The sequence below is a fragment of the Lampetra fluviatilis genome, chromosome 26 (genome assembly GCF_964198595.1).
Source record: "Lampetra fluviatilis chromosome 26, kcLamFluv1.1, whole genome shotgun sequence".
In the NCBI taxonomy this organism is placed as follows: domain Eukaryota; kingdom Metazoa; phylum Chordata; class Hyperoartia; order Petromyzontiformes; family Petromyzontidae; genus Lampetra; species Lampetra fluviatilis.
The window spans coordinates 4,020,825-4,037,848 of NC_136300.1; the positions used below are offsets into that span (position 1 = coordinate 4,020,825).

General features: G+C 46.0%; 1 protein-coding gene across 1 annotated transcript in view; it reads left to right on the forward strand.

Annotated features, from left to right (window-relative positions):
• The first annotated feature begins 9,222 nt into the window (after positions 1 to 9,222).
• The window catches only part of LOC144941977 (receptor-interacting serine/threonine-protein kinase 3-like), a 32,312-nt gene continuing 24,510 nt past the window's right edge, over positions 9,223 to 17,024 (forward strand). Inside the window, exons 1-2 of the mRNA XM_078868558.1 lie at positions 9,223 to 9,246; positions 14,601 to 14,813. Coding sequence (XP_078724684.1) covers positions 14,638 to 14,813 — 176 coding nt within the window. The 5' untranslated portion in view covers positions 9,223 to 9,246; positions 14,601 to 14,637. The remainder of the gene's footprint in view (positions 9,247 to 14,600; positions 14,814 to 17,024) is intronic.

The window sequence follows — 17,024 nt, forward strand, 5'->3', positions numbered from 1 at the left end:
ATATTCTTGGTTCTTTCGGTAAAGTCACGTTAGAATGGAAATAATAAAAGAATAAAAATAAAACATAATACAATAATTCTCACGACGTTTCGGCCACAACGCAAGTAGCCATCCTCAGGTGGAGAACAGGTCTGTCGAGGAGACAGAGTCTGAATGACAAGCCCCAGGCTTGGAGCGACTATTTAAGCTGGGATGGAGAGGCGAAGAGCGCCTTGACAAAATAATTTGCATATACAAATGAGTGTATTCTTACTCAAGGCGCTCTTCGCCCCTCCATCCCAGCTTAAATAGTCGCTCCAAGCCTGGGGCTTGTCATTCAGACTCTGTCTCCTCGACAGACCTGTTCTCCACCTGAGGACGGCTACTTGCGTTGTGGCCGAAACGTCGTGAGAATTATTTTATTATGTTTTATTTTTTTTATTTTATTATTTCCATTCTACGTGACTTTACCGAAAGAACCAAGAAGATGAATCCCTGCAGTCACGAAAGCTTTAAATCGAAAAAAGAAACTTATTTAAGATCTATTCGTGCAGTGGTGACCGAACTGAGACCGTATTCTAATGGAGGACATCCACTGGAGGACATAAGCGGTTACCTCTAGACTAAGATGTCAACATGACCAAAGCCGTTGATGCCACCACGTCTCGCCAGACGCGTTATATCTTTCCGACAGATCACGCAACGGCTGCGCAGTAGACATTTGAACGCCCAGATCGACCTTTTAAACGGTCTCCCACCATCTCTTCTTAGGTCTTCCCCTCATTCGTGAGAGATCGTTCCACCTTGCGACCCACTTCCCGGTGATTAAGCGGCTCTCTTAATGTGTAATGCAAGGATTGGCTTCTTGAAAATACACACCCTTGGCTTGGGAGTAAGAATAAACGCATTAATTAAACATTAACCGGTGCTATCGGTTTCAGTATCCCTACGCAAGCTTGTCACCAGGGGTGTCCTGTTCAAACTTGATAATTCACACAATTGTAATTGTCCGGAAAATCGGATTTTGTTCAAAGTATGCGGAATAATCGGATGGAAAAGGGTAATTTATTAGGTTCACTTCTTCATTAAATGGGCTTGCTCGACCACACATCCAAGAGTTGATTCAGCCACACACTCCGCTCAGATCTTTGAGATCCATCGTTACGCACGACTCAGCGTAGCCGGGCTCCAGGCTTCGAACCATACGGTGATGACCACCGAAGTTTTGACTCTCGCACTTGGGAGGTCAGGAACTCGCCGTGAATGAATAATTTCGACGTCCATGATACCACCAGCTGTTTATCAAGCCCCCCCCCTCTCTTCGAGTTAGTTATCTATCCTCGTCTCTTTAGTCTTTCTCTGCCCGGTTCCTTCTCGCTTATTTCCCTTCCTTTGCATGCATGCAGCTCTGAGATACATTGTTTAAGGACGCCCCATAATTCGAAATTATTTTTGTGCAGGCAACCTAATAAGAACCATGCGAAAGTAAACTTTTGCGTGTTACAAGAAAGCATTCTGCTACGTTTAGAACACGGTACACGCGCAATTACGCCGAAGAGAACATCCAAACGTGGCACACAATGTAGGCTAGCAATCTACTTGCTCTACTGTCAATTTTATTGTTACTGCTCCCAGCACTCCCAACTGTGCAATCACACGCTGAACCACCAACCCACGCAACGCTTTTAAGGCGCTCCATTGCAGGCGCCAAGCCCGGACAAACGCATCATCTTTAAGACACTGCTCGCTCATAAACTTCGTTGGAAAGTCATCCAACTACGAGTTAAATTTCGATTTAAAGCTTTCGTGACTGCAGGGATTCATCTTCTTGGTTCTTTCGGTAAAGTCACGTCTGTCTTTCCGACAGACCTGTTCTTCACCTGAGGACGGCTGCTTGCGTTGTGGCCGAAACGTCGTGAGAATTATTTTATTACGTTTTATTTTAATTATTTTATTATTTCCCTTCTACGTGACTTTACCGAAAAGAACCAAGAAGACAACTACGAGTTGTCAGTGAGCTGGCAACACGGCCAATGCAGCCTTCGTTTGCTGTATACAACGTCGGCATTGATCCCACGTAGAGCCTTAACAGACTGTTTGGGAGGCAAATTACTGTTCGCCAACACCTATTGAAGGCCGGCGCGGCACACAAACGGGGGTCTTTGTGTGTCCAGCACCACGCCCGGCCGCCTTTGTTCCCCAAGCGGCGAAGTTTACACATCGCACCATGTGCTCATTTGAGGCTGAGCCGACCTAGGGGCATGATGCCCAGGAGGACTTGTTCAGATAATCGTCACTGGCGTTGTCCGTGAGCGACTCTTCGTTAAAGCGCATCGCACGCGTATCGTTCCCCATGCAATGTGAGTGTCACACACACACACGGACACGCGCGCTTATCGTTCCCCATACAATGTGAGTGTCTCACACACACACACGTGTATTGTCCCCCATACAATGTGAGTTTCACACACACACGGACACGCGCGCGTATCGTCCCCCATGCAATGTGAGTGTCACACACACACACGGACACACGTAAGTACTTAAACTGCGTTGACTCGAACAAGTCGGGTTCCAGTTGTTGTCGTAGCAGCTGTCGTAGACACTGGACGCGGGGTCTTGCTTCTTTGACAAGGAAGAGAGAGAGAGCGAGAGAATGAGTAGGGAGTGCGGTGAGTTGGAGGTGGCAAGGGGGGTTCCTCCTCCGCTGCGCGTGACGTATCCCCGCGACGCTGACGATGACGTTTCCTGCCACGCGCCTCTGGCGGGATACAGGGGGCGTGTGAGCTGCTCCACACAGCAGAGGCTTGATTGAGTTGGCTGTGCCGTGTGGGTCACGTTTGGGCTGGCTCGTCATGTAAGCCCACCCAGCCATCGCATTCCCAAGCCAGCTTTTGTTTGAGCGGCTGAGAGGGGGATAAACGGACGCGGCACGGGCTAGACTCTAGAGAATTGGATCTGGGCTGATGGCGTACAGAAGGATGTGGAGGCTGAGTGGACTTGCCGATGTCTGGTTACAAGCGGTGTAAAAATCTGCCTCCGTGGAGGAGGATCGTGAAGGACGCTATCTGGGTCCGTTGGAGGCAGTCGCCCTCCAACAACAATGGAGAGCGGAGGAGGAGTGACGCTCACAACAACGAGCAGAGCGCCGGGCGGATTACAGCGCAGCATGTTGGCACAATGGCACAGGTGGTGCATCTGACAGTCATCTCAGTCAGTCAACCTATGGCACCTGAGTCGCTCCCGTGGCCTGCCAGCAGTGAGCCTTCGACAGTTCACGTCACTTCAAAGCGCACCTAGCCTGGCACAAACAGCAATTGCAGGGCATTACCTTTATTTTACTTTTTTTTAATTACTTTTTTTGATTGTCATTAGTACCTTGCTGGGTCCCTCCTGCCAATGTTTGGTTGGCATAGTCATTGCTTAACCACGCAGGTGTGTTTTGACATGATGTGAGGCTGGGCGAGACGCGACGTCAACCTTTTGGGAACCAGAAGTACCAGTTCCAATCTGTGACCAACTCAACCATACTTGGGACATTTTATACAAAGCACAACACTCGGGCTGTTGTTGTCGATTTAGTTGTCATCTTTTACGTCAGTGTATTGGTGCCGTTTTCTCACTATGTGTGGACTCTAATAATCTTAAGATAATCAGAGTGTGTGTATGGTGTGAACACAGGGTTAGTTGAATAAGGGTTCATCTTCTTGGTTCTTTCAGTAAAGTTTTTCGGTAAAGAACAGCTCTGTCGAGACCTGTTCTTCACCTGAGGACGGCTGCTTGCGTTGTGGCCGAAACGTCGTGAGAATTATTTTATTATGTTTTATTTTATTCTTTCCATTCTACGTGACTTTACCGAAAGAACCAAGAAGATGAATCCCTGCAGTCATGAAAGCTTTAAATCGAAATTGAATAAGGGTTGTTGAGTTAGAATGTGGTGCTTTTTCGTTGGGGTTTTGCACGTGTTGGTGTAGTTTGTGTCTGGGGAGCGGTAGCGCAGCGGTTAGAGCGCTACGTTTCGAACCTGGCAAACCGAGTTCTATTCCCGCTCACCACCAACACCAGTGACGATTATTTCAACCGGTCTTGAGCCCCTCCCATAGGTCGACTCATCCTCAAATCAGTACCCGGGTCCATGTGAAAAATATCGCCACGAGGGAGAACAAAGGCCGCTCGGTGTGGTGCCGGCCCCACCCACCCTCTCGTATGCTGTGCCGGCCTTCATAGGTGCTCGCTAAGAGCATTTGCCCTAACAGTCTGTTAAGGCTATGCATGGGAGCTTTGTCTTTGTAAGTGCAGATCTGAAGCACGAATGATGTTGTGCGAACTTTACATGCAGCGCTGTTAACTTTTGATGGCATAGTGAACACTAAGTATGTCGCAATGGGTCAGACACAGCTAATTTGCTTATGACCAAATCAACTTCAATCTAGAGTTATTGTATTACATTTATGGCCTTCGGCCAGGAAAGTCACGAAAACATTTTTTCACACGAACGACGCATTCACGCAGGCACCCGATGCTCCGTTTTGAAGTTTTAAAATGAAACGTCTTTGAATTGTATTATGTTTTGAATTAGAAAATTGTATTTCCTCATTAAAAGCTTATATCATTTAACATCTGGAAGACTTGATTGAAAACGACATTTCGTGTGAATGTTCTCTCGTCGTTAAGTAGATGGCCTTGCTGGGGGTTCGTTTTCGATGTGGACTTTCACCTGTTTGGGATTGCGGGATCGATATCAGGTGACAGAGAGCTGCTGGCCGTGCGAGAAGACCGCCGTCTGCAGATCGATGGCAACGTAATCGAACGTCTGTCCCTGCGCATCTGTCGTTCAGGCAGGGGGCGCGTAGGTTTGCAGCGCCCCCTGCACTAAAACGACGGAAAGTGCAGCGTTCATCAGATAAAGTTGTGAGCTTATATCATCAGTACGCTTGTTTACCCAGGAAAGCTTGACTCAATCTCAAGATTATTTTTCAGGAGGGTCCTGTCAAGTTATCGGAGGAGGGGATGATCTTGCTACTGTAATACAATTCACTAATTTGTTGAGCATGTTGTTGGCATTGTTATCTTTTTGGTCAATACTGGTTACATTGTGTGTGTGTGGTTTTAAGATATGGAAGGAACCCCATGCAGAAGAGGGGGAGAATATACAAACTCTACACAGAAAGGCAGCATACTCAGGAATCAAGTACAGGGCCTTCTTGCTGTCAGGCACAAGTGTCATCATTGCTCCACCGTGCCTCACCCGATCTTGAAAGCGAAGAAGGCTTGAGGCTAGGTAATAATGGGAAGGGAAACTAGCTGGGGAAATCCCAAGTGATGTAGACCAAGGCTGAGAGGTGGTTAGGAGATGGCAGTGCAGCGAATGTTACGGAGTCTAAATGCAACCACGTCTCAAAATTGATTGATAAAACAGTGCTAATAGTAAATGCCGAAACGTGAATGTTGTTACCCCGTTGTGTTTGTCGGTTTTGTCGAGATGCTTCGCTTTTATCCCACATACCAAACAATTATGATAAAATTATCCAAACATCCAATGTAAGATCCTTATAGAAACTATGAAGCCTTGGGCTGTCTTCTTTAAATGATATTATGGTTCTCACTGGCCGGTGCATATTTTAAGTGTTTACCCATGAACGCCTGAAAAAAAAAACACTCGATCGTCCAAAATTCGCCCCCTAGTGGGCAACTGGGACGATAACTTACAATCAGATCGCAAACAGCTCAGGTTCATTCTAGATTTGAAGCTTTCGTGACTGCAAGGATTCATACTCTTAGTTTTTTCGCTAAAGTCACGTAGGTAAAAAATGAAATAAAAATTAATAAAAATAAAAGAATGAAAATCACGACGTTTCGGAGCTTGTGTTGCCTCCGAAACGTCGTGAATTTTATTCTTTTATTTTTATTAATTTTAATTTCATTTTTTACCTACGTGACTTTACCGAAAAAACTAAGAGTATAGCTCAGGTTCAGCTCTCCATTTGACAAAAAAACCCCCGGTATCTTTATGTACGTGCATGAGTGGGATCGGGACGTGATTGTGTGGTTTGATGGTGTGTGGCATGATAGTATGATCGGCTACGATGGCCATGAATTTTCCACCTAGATGGTAAAATTGGGTACCACGCTACACGCAGAGACAATTCTTAAACAGGGTTGTGGAATGGCTCGTGATACCTTTGGGTACATTTATTTGTCCAAACCTCATCGACGTGTCTACATATGCATTGACAAGTTCTCTCTGAACTTCGTTTGCGTTGATTAGTCATACTTGGTGATGCTTGGTTATTGTGTTCCGTTTACTTTAAGCAACCAAATTTGCTTAAAGTACTTGGTTCTTCCTTGATCATTGACTTTTGAACTGTGTTATTTGGACAAGGATACAGCTAATTACACAATGCAGACCATACGTGCATGCCTATCCGTAAAAACAGTTTTGATTAATAACGTCACATGTAACAACGAGAGTGCTGATATCGCAATAGACGTTAAAGCAAAGAGAAGTTTGTTCTGTCTGTGACATGGATGGTCCCGTTTAGTCAATTTCCCGGTTATTGTACAAGGGAGATCCGTGGTGCGTGAGCACAGCAATAACAACACAACGAACAGAGTAACTGGGCTCCGTGCCGAATGTATCCGTACTTTTTACGCTTGTGGCACCGTTAATTTGTATTTCAGTCGAGGCATTGGGATGCTTTCTCTACGCCTTCTTTCATTCATAATTGGCTTAAATAATATCGATTTAAAGCTTTCGTGACTGCATGGATTCATATTCTTGGTTCTTTCGGTAAAGTCACTTAGAAGGAAAATGATAAAATAATAAAAAATAAAACTTAATAAGATAAAATTCCCACGACGTTTCGGCCACAACGCAAGCAGCCGTCCTCAGGTGAAGAACAGGGCTGTTGGAAAGACAGCGTCCTAATGGACAGCCCTGTTCTTCACCTGAGGACGGTTGCTTGCGTTGTGGCCGTAACGTCGTGATAATTTTATTTTATTATTTTATTATTTCCCTTCTACGTGATTTTACCGAAAGAACCAATAATATGGCTTCAATATTGTCGAGTAAAAAATATATATATTCAATTGGTAATAAACAAGTGGAGAAGATATCGACCACCTCATATTTGGTGCTGAGGATGGTCGGAACAATCAATGGAATTCACAATTTGTGTCTGCAGCTTGTCAGACCAATTGAACGGTTGTCCTCCAGCAAGGCCCATCGTTGGCACTGTCGTAGTTGCGTCAGCTGTAGAAACAGGCAACGTCAAACTGTTTCTTCTTTCGTACGTCTGCTAATGTAGATGCAGAGCGACAAACTACAACGTCACATGCATGTGGTCGAGTCAGACAACTGCATCAGGAGCAGCGGAGTGTATCGCTGTGATGTCTCCTTCGTATTTGTGGATCGGGCAATGCGTCGTGATATGTTGTACGCTAAGGTTCTGGATGACCACAGTCGCACGCTGGAGAGTTTTTACTTATTTGTGGCGTAGGTATCCGCATCTACCATGGTTTGTGTGGATGCGTTTTAGGGTGGACCATGAGCTTCGTGGAAGATCAAAACCAGGGATCTTTTGCATGCGTTGGATCTTTCACAAGGTGTTTATTTGTGAGTTCGCTTGAATACAATTCATTTTTGTAAGCTTTATGGATTTAGTATTGAGTCAGGTTAAGCGCATGGGTCCAAAATGGACTTCAGGTACGACAATAGCCCACGGACGCGCGACGACACGTCACTGAAGCCCCCGGATTGACATTCTTTAGAGTGGAGTTTCCAGACAGGAACTATGCGAATATAACTATTGAGACCCCTTAAAGGCAGTAACCACGCGTGTCTAGAGTGTATGTCACCGTCTGGCGTAATTTCACCTGCAACCTCAGGGCAGGCGCACCCCAAGTAGGCGTGGGAGGTCCTAATAAAGAAAAGGTCGTGTCATTTTTCCCCTACAATCTATTGAAGCCACGGCATTGCTGACTCACCCTTGTACTTTTGGATGTTTTTTTTTCTAAGGATGGACGCGGTATTGAGACCAGGCTGACAGGGACACGTGGCTGACTTGCCTCCATGCTTAATTCCTCTCGCGTGTTGTACTGCGTGTGCTGGAAAGTCTCAAGTTGTTCAATGAATGAACAGAGGGGAATTCAGTTTAACACGCAGTAGGCTTTCGCGACCAATATCATCCATAATACAGGGGTTTGGGTTAGATCGCGTACATATGTAAATATGTCGTTAAACCCGCCACCACCCGACACAGCCAACTAGTAAGGGTTGTCACGTAAACAGAACGTGGCCAATTCGTCACTAGTACAGCACACCGGTGTGTTGGAGAGCCAAGCCACAGCATTTACAATTTGAGTACGACGTTTCGCCAGTAATTGCAACTAGCTTAATCAAATCGAGATTGGAAGTCACCTTAACGGAGGAGTGAATTGCAAAACTACACGAACTCTTAAAGGTTGTATGCGTTAGATTGCGTAAATGTAAATGCGTCGTTAATCCAGCCAACACAGCCAAATCGTAAAGTTTGTCATGTAAACATAACGTGCCAATATTGTTGGTTCTTTCGATAAAGTCACCTTAGAAAAAAAAACATAATACATTTATCTGTACAAGAATACGGGTAAACCGTATGGGTTGACAGCGATGTATTCTTGTAGATGGAAATTGGGTTTTCAGGTTCATACGGCGTAAAGTTGTTTCAATACGGGCAAAAAAATAAGTGTCTATTTTAAAATACGCTGCCAAGCTTAGCAGTGTTCATTAGGACGCTGTCTTTCCGACAACTCTGTTCTTCACCTGAGGACGGCTGCTTGTGTTGTGGCCGAAACGTCGTGAGAATTGTATTATGTTTTTTTCTACATTATTTTATTATTTCCCTTCTACGTGACTTTACCAAAAGATCCAATAATATGTCTATTTTGTGTTTCTCATTGTGATTGAGACTTTGCAGGATGAACGTTTAGATTTATAAGGGCACGGAGTGACCAATACAGGTTGACACGAACGTAACGGGTGCCTTTAAGAGCGAGTTAAGGGAGGGGGTTGCTAACTGTGACAATCCGGCGGGGGTCCCTTTAACAAAACAGCGCCTCGGCTGCTGGGATTTACCCCCGTTACGTCACGCCACGGTGGGCGGAGTGAGTGGGCCGCGTTGCGCCCCTCCGATTGGCTGGGCCCAGGGGACGCGTCATCGACTGCGGAAGAGAGGCGGGGCCACAGCGCGCACGCGTTTCCAGTAAGCGACGTGGTCAGCGAGGCCGGTAAGCGAAGCAGCGTTTTCGTCTTTTTAACCCTCCAACTGTGTTTTATTGTTACAATTTTGTAATCATATTGTCATCCAAGCGGGTCCTTCGAACGGCGGCAACTCGAAGTGGCTCCATTTGCCGGCGAGTCTCCCACGAGTTAAGGGTGAGCGATGCATGGGTTGCACTGGACAGACCCGTTTCGAGGGCTTAACTTTGTTCGTACTAAATTTTGGTGTAAAGCTTTCGTGACTGCAGGGATTCATATTTGTTCGTACTGTACGAGTTAAGTGTGAGCGATGCATGGGTTGCACTGGACAGACCCGTTTCGAGGGCTTAACTTTGTTCGTACTAAATTTTGGTGTAAAGCTTTCGTGACTGCAGGGATTCATATTTGTTCGTACTGTACGAGTTAAGGGTGAGCGATGCATGGGTTGCACTGGACAGACCCGTTTCGAGGGCTTAACTTTGTTCGTACTAAATTTTGGTGTAAAGCTTTCGTGACTGCAGGGATTCATATTTGTTCGTACTGTACGAGTTAAGGGTGAGCGATGCATGGGTTGCACTGGACAGACCCGTTTCGAGGGGTTAACTTTGTTCGTACTAAATTTTGGTGTAAAGCTTTCGTGACTGCAGGGATTCATATTTGTTCGTACTGTACAAGTTTTTATTTTTAATTTAACGACGCTTAAAATCGGCAGCGAACGCGTGAAAAAAAACGACTCGACCGTGTGATGAATTATTAGGCGACGTTTCGGGCAATGCCCCTTTTTGTCGCACACGCACACCATGCCGTACGCACGCTGTGTGTGTGTGTGATGAATTTTCGTTTTGCAAAAGCACGTGGTTGTTGATAGGAACAGAGCGATTCGTGTTGTGTCGGCTGTGCCGACGCAGTGTCACCAACTCGCTTCTTTCTTGGAGTGGGCTACTGTCTAGCAGTGGGTTCGCAGCGAGGGCACAACGCTGCCCTTCAATAACAACAATAATCATCATCATAGCCAGAGCCATCGTTGTTACAGTACCGTGAAACTGCAGCGGCACCAGCGCAGCGAAAACAACCACCACCACCATCACCCCGGCTTGTGCAGCCAGGCCCCTGGCCATAAGAACGGCGAGTGTATCACAGCCGTTGGCATGGGGAGGTGTACAGGGGGGAGGGTGGTACGGGGGGTGGGGGGTAAAGAGGGGGAGGAGGTGTACAGGGGGGGGGGTGGTACAGGGGTGGTACGGGGGGTGGGGGGTAAAGAGGGGGACGGTGGTACAGGGGGGGACGTGGTACAGGGGGGGGGAGGGGGGTACAGGGTGGGGGAGGGTGGTACGGGGGGTGGGGGGTAAAGAGGGGGGCGGTGGTACAGGGGGGGGGGGTGGTACAGGGGGGGGGGAGGGGGGTACAGGGTGGGGGAGGGTGGTACGGGGGGTGGGGGGTAAAGAGGGGGAGGAGGTGTACAGGGGGGGGGTGGTACAGGGGTGGTACGGGGGGTGGGGGGTAAAGAGGGGGGCGGTGGTACAGGGGGGGGGGTGGTACAGGGGGGGGGAGGGGGGTACAGGGAGGGGGGTACAGGGAGGGGGAGGGGTGTACAGGGAGGGGGAGGGGGGTACAGGGAGGGGGAGGGGTGTACAGGGAGGGGTGTACAGGGAGGGGGGTACAGGGAGGGGGGTACAGGGAGGGGGAGGGGTGTACAGGGAGGGGGAGGGGGGTACAGGGAGGGGGAGGGGTGTACAGGGAGGGGGGTACAGTGAGGGGGGTACAGGGAGGGGGAGGGGGGTACAGGGGGGGGGGGTACGGGGGAGGTAGGGGGAGGTAAAGGGGGGGGGGGCTTCCTTTTCATTCAGCGGTGGGTTGACGAAAGGGCCACGGGAGGCTTGCATCGTGACCCATCTTCCTGTTTAAATGCAAGCCACTTGAATGATGACGGCGCAGAATGCTGCTTCCTTGGGGTTATTGTGGCTTGTTTAGTTTATTTTACTTTAAACGTCGGCAGTCCGTACACATTCCCATTGTGTTTCGGCGTTGCCAATTAACTTTCTACGTATTTAAATCCGCTCCATTGTTTTTTTTACACGTTTGGTAGCGTAAGCTAGCGGTGGAAAGAGCATGGCTTATAGGGCGGTAAATCGATGTTGATGAAATGTTTTGGCTTGCGTTTGGTTTCAGTTTATTTTTTAAAATGAGGTTTCAAAGGTCGCCCTCTTTGTACGTGTACACGTTCTCATATTTGCAGGTTTTTAAATCGTGTATTTTGTTTGGGCGCATTAAGTATGGCAATGCTCATGAGATAATCCTAGTTTGTCAATGCTACAAGTCGTGTACCTGAGGGTTTTTTTTTCTACTCCAAAGCGGACATGAACTTTGCATAGTAGCGACACAAATGTTTGTTGCTAAGCGAGCAAACCCATTCAAATATCACGTTCAATATTGTGCAATGGGCCTCATGCGGACAAATACAGTCATTCGCTCCAATGCCACGTAAAAGAAGAACACATTGTCCTACGGAGGGAGCTGGTGTAGGAACGTTGGGTTGCTCGGTCAATGGCCAGGGTCAACGGCGGCGTGGTGTATTCCGCAAATATGCCCGACTGTGAGGGCGGGCACAAGCCGGCGTGAGTAGGTGAAACGTTGAGTTTTATAAGGGCACCACGGGGTGACAAGCCCCACCCAGCTCTACCCCACCCCACCCAGCCCCACCCAGCCCCTCCACCCAGCCCCACCCCTCCCACCCCCCCACCCAGCCCCACCCTCCCCACCCAGCCCCTCCCCACCCTCCCCACCCAGCCCCACCCTCCCCACCCAGCCCCTCCCTGCACGACGGACACAATAATCCCCTGTGGGCTGGTGTAACCAGGAGGTTTCTACCAGTATTAACTGCTATGCCAGCACTGCTGAATGCTGCTATACTGCACAGTATATTCGTCATATGCAAAAGCATGTTCAATGTGGGATGCATTTAAACGTACTAACTTTTCCCTTAAGACTGTTGTTTGTTTGAGACCTGTTTTGATCAATTCTGCAACAATACAGGGTGGTCCCTTGCCATATTTTTCATACTACAGCAGCTATAGATTAGAAGAATAAGAACAAGTTTTGCTAGCTGCGTGCCAGGCGTGCGTGCGACGTCACCGCGCACATGTGCGTGATGACGTCAGTCGTCACCTGGGTTCCACAGCTCCGAGCGTGGTGACGTGACACAGAATCAGAATATTTATTGCTGCAGGAGAAATCCGATGAGCCATGAAGCGCTTATTCACAGATGCCCAGTAGGGGTACGGGGACAAGAACGTTACATCAATAAACAGTTACACAAATCACGATAGGAGTGAAACGTATAGGAATGGTAAATAAATCACAAAAAATAGCTCGCTGAGCTATTAAGCATCGTTTTCAGAAGCGACCTGGCCACAAATGAAAGATCATCGTAGTGGCTTAACACGCGAATCGTGAAACTGAATGGCAACGTTTAGACTATAACCTCTAATGCGAGGGGAATGTAGCCCTGCATGAATCACTACAAGTTATAAATCAAAGTCCAATGGACAATTGAAATATCCAGTATTTCGACTTGACCAGGTTCAATGCAATCTATTTTGTTCTGATTTTTTTTTCTGTTAATGTTTTAGATTTATCTTTCTGCAACCTATACAGTATTAATAAAGTTCCGTATACTTTATTTCTTGAATGTGTTTTTTGCATATGAGACGCGTTACAACAAACACTTTAGTTCTTACAAATAAATTGGGTCTTCATTAATTGCGGTGTGTTCTTCTGACTCGTCTCATTGCAGAGCGCATTCAAAACTTTTCGTGCCGGAGTCGTGGCAATATATACATCAACTTGTCACATTTTCAGCAGCTCTGAGACTTAAGCTGATTCACAACAGAGTAAAACATAAAGTATTTGTCAGAGATTAATAATACTGTAATCATTCTCATTGATCTGAGTTTTATTCCAGGCCACGTCTACTTTCAGTGGCGAGTGATATTTCGACAGGTCCTGGGCATCCCGTATACCGACCTCTAGCGTGGTGAAGTACGGTCAGACAACCCACATGAGCAGCATGGCGTGGAGAGGCCTTTATCGGGCAATGGATTGACAAAGAGCTCCAAGAAAAACAACAACATTGCTTGTTGATGGCAATTCAGTAGAGTACTGCCTGGCTACAACAATTCACGAGGTTAACTTCGACTTGCCCGAAATAACTTTGATGTGTGACGCTAACACGGAGAAGTTACACAGCTTTAAAATAACGCACGTAACTGTGGTTTACAAAGACTGTTGCCGTGCCCAGTTTTATAAATAGCAATGGAATAACTGCATTCAATTCTGTCGGCAGTAATTCATGAGCCCTGGAGCATGTTGCTTTAGTCGAACATGGGCAGATAGATAAGGGAGGAAGTGTCTTTTTGTGAAAGTGTTGAACGTTTTCGTTTGGTTAGTTTCTGCTAGTATGTGTAACTCTACATAGACATTGTAGAGTGCACACTTCCTTTTGCCTATGCACTAGTGTATGAAATATATTCAGGCCCAGACCACCCCACCATCTTGAGTTCTTCAAAAGGTTGTTAGTCATGCTTTGGCAATACAGTATTGTGCTGTATAACTTGGCTGGGCGTGGAGATAAATGAGAGCCAAAATAGGCAGAACAAATAGTATTCTTTGGCTCTTTCGGTAAAGTCACGTGATCGTTCAAAGAAAATAACATCATCAGGATGACGGTCGCTTGTGTTGTGATCAAAACGTCGTAGGTTTTTGTTATTTTCTTCGAACCTATCTACGTGACTTTACCGAAAGACCCAAAGAATATGGTTTCCTGCAGTCACGAAAGCTTTAAGTCAAGAGGAAGACCAAAGTTTATAAGATGGTGGTGTTTACAGGTTTTCTTCTCTTGTGTAATCATTTACCCCAACCCAACGATTTGACAAAAGTCAGGACTGTCATGAGCTTGAAAAAACGGATTTCTTTGGTCTCATTTTAACCATCTTGTTTGCATTGCTTTTAGTTTTGTTCTGTCCTGTTTGTGCAGGCTCATTCACTGCTTTGGGCGAAATGTAGCTTCTAAATGATACATGTTGACTTAAAGCTTTCGTGACTGCAGGAATTAATATTCTTTGGGTCTTTCGGTAAAGTCACGTAGATATAAAAAGTAAAAATGATAATAACAATAATAACAATATCACGACGTTTCGATCACAACACAAGCAATCGTCATCAGGTGAAGGTTATATCATATTTTCATGCACAGTTTGACGCACGTATCATGAGCACAATAATCGATTTTAACGTGCATCGTTGCATGCCTCGTGTTGAGCATTCGCTTGTGAGTTGGGACGCGCACGCACATGTCACAGCAGCGGAAACTTCTCTCTTCCAGCAGAGCGCCGCGGTATCAGCGAGAGGCTGACCCTGACGGCATGGCGGTATCGAGTGCGTCATTAAGCAGTGACCTCTGCAAGGTCAGGTGGGAGGACCTGGAGAACAAGATTAAAATTGGCTCTGGAGGTTTTGGAATTGTCTACAAGGCCAGGCACAAAATCTGGACCATCGATGTGGCGATCAAGTGCCTGCTGCCCAACCAATCCAGCGACAGGTTGGTCACCTTCTTCTTGGTTCTTTCGGTAAAGTCACGTAGAAGGGAAATAATAAAGTAATAAAAATAAAACATAATAAAATAATTCTCACGACGTTTCGGCCACAACGCAAGCAGCTGTCCTCAGGTGAAGAACAGGTCTGTCGGAAAGACAGCGTCTGAATGAAACACCACCAGGCTTGGAGCGTATATTTAAGCTGGGTTGGAGGGGGAAGAGCGCCTTGACAAGAGGTTGGTCACCGGCTAATTTCGGCTAATTGCTTTTTCTTGCACGCGTACCTCGCGTTGGACCATTGCAGATTTGGAATTTTTCCGTGCAAATCTTTAATGTTACGTGGGTATGTGGTGCACATATGCGCGTGTGTCGTACCTTGTCTACCCATGGCACAAATGACCCGTGCCCTGCATCACGCTCAGCAAGCTCGGCTGGAGTGCTGCTCAGGCAGCCAAGGTTTTACCTTTGTTACATGTTAGAGCACTCACAACTGTGTAGCAGATGATACATTACTGTATTACGTGTAATTAAACCTGTGTAAGTGTACATTGTTTGAATTATATACGTGAAGGTACACGTATGTATATGAAGGTAAGTAAGTGCAATCTGTTTATGCATTATATTCAATTTGACCTTTACACCCCTGCCTTGATGGCACACTGTTACCCAGTAGGTGTCATCGCTGAGCACACGCTAACAGACGATTTGCTAGAAAACCATCAAAGTTTCCATTTACTATAGAGCGCCGCATGCCCCCTCTTACAACACTTCACATTCCTCTTTTGTAAGAACTATTGACAGTGCGCTTGCGTTTACGCCCCTTTCAGTTTTAGTCGTTACTCATGTGCAGGGGTCAGCAGTGTGCGGCTGCGGAGTCACATGCGGCTATTTAAGGAATGCTGCTTCGTGACGTCGTTTATTAAGGGATCGCCGTCTCGTTTTCACATTGCAGCTCTTGAGACACATTGATGTCAATTTTCGATTTAAAGCTTTCGTGACTGCAGGGATTCATCGTCTCGGTTCTTTCGGTAAAGTCACGTAGAAGGGAAATAATAAAATAATAACAATTAAACAGACCTGTTCTTCACCTGAGGGACGGCTGCTTGCGTTGTGGCCGAAATGTCGTGAGAATTTTATTTTATTATGTTTTATATTTATTATTTTATTATTTCCCTTCTACGTGACTTTACCGAAAGAACCAAGAAGACACATTGATGTGTTTTTTTTTTACCGAATTCAGTAAAAAATGTCTCGTTTGCCGACCCCCTGCCCATGAGCGTGAGCTTTCACTTTAGATGCATTGAAAGTAATTTAGCGTTTAAGTCTAGCTTTAGCATGACGAGAGGGCGGAGCATTGGCGCAGTGGTATTTGGACAATGCGCTATGAACCAGGCATCCACAGTTACATTTCTGGCCATGGCTAACATCTGCACTGGCCTTTCTCCGACCTGCCCTTTAACCGACAAGGCATGGGGAATTGCAATTAGATCAGTTGACTCATTGTTTTATTTTCCATTTTACTTAACAATATCTTCCTTATAATAAGGCAGCTATTGAACAAAAAATTATAATATATTTAGGCATATTAATTTGATTTTATAATTTTTCTATTTTTTGTAGTTCTCATTTGATCAGTGCCATCATAGGTAATGACAATGGACCAATCGTAACCTTTTTAAATAACTTAGTTCAAGAAAATCTGTGAAAGACTGAGTTAATTGGGAGAAGTTTTGTTATTTTACTTATTACCTAAGCACTTCAAGTAATACATTGGCAACTAAAACCCTGAAAATATTTGAATTAAAAAAAAAAATCTCCTTTCCAAATTGCAAACACTTTTTTTGTGAGGGCATTACCTGACCTGCCAAGCTGGAAAACTTGTTTCAATGCCTGCATTGATGCATTGTATAGTGCTCACTACGGTCAACTTTCGAGTATACAGCACGACCACGAAAATATACGAGGAGTATTATTTACCTGTTTGCTGCCCGTTCTCATTTCCTGTGCCGGCATTGCAGCCACCTATTTTGTTCGGCATTCCCACTGCAACGCAGGAAACCTGCAATGTATGCAGGGACTCATCCTCGTACTATTTGTGGTTCTCGCGTTAATAGCTGGATGACGGATAAACATTTTGAATACATCAATAGTAGGTAGTGCAGTTAACTCACAGTTATGCTTGGGTGGGTTATATTATTCATCATTATTGCGGATTA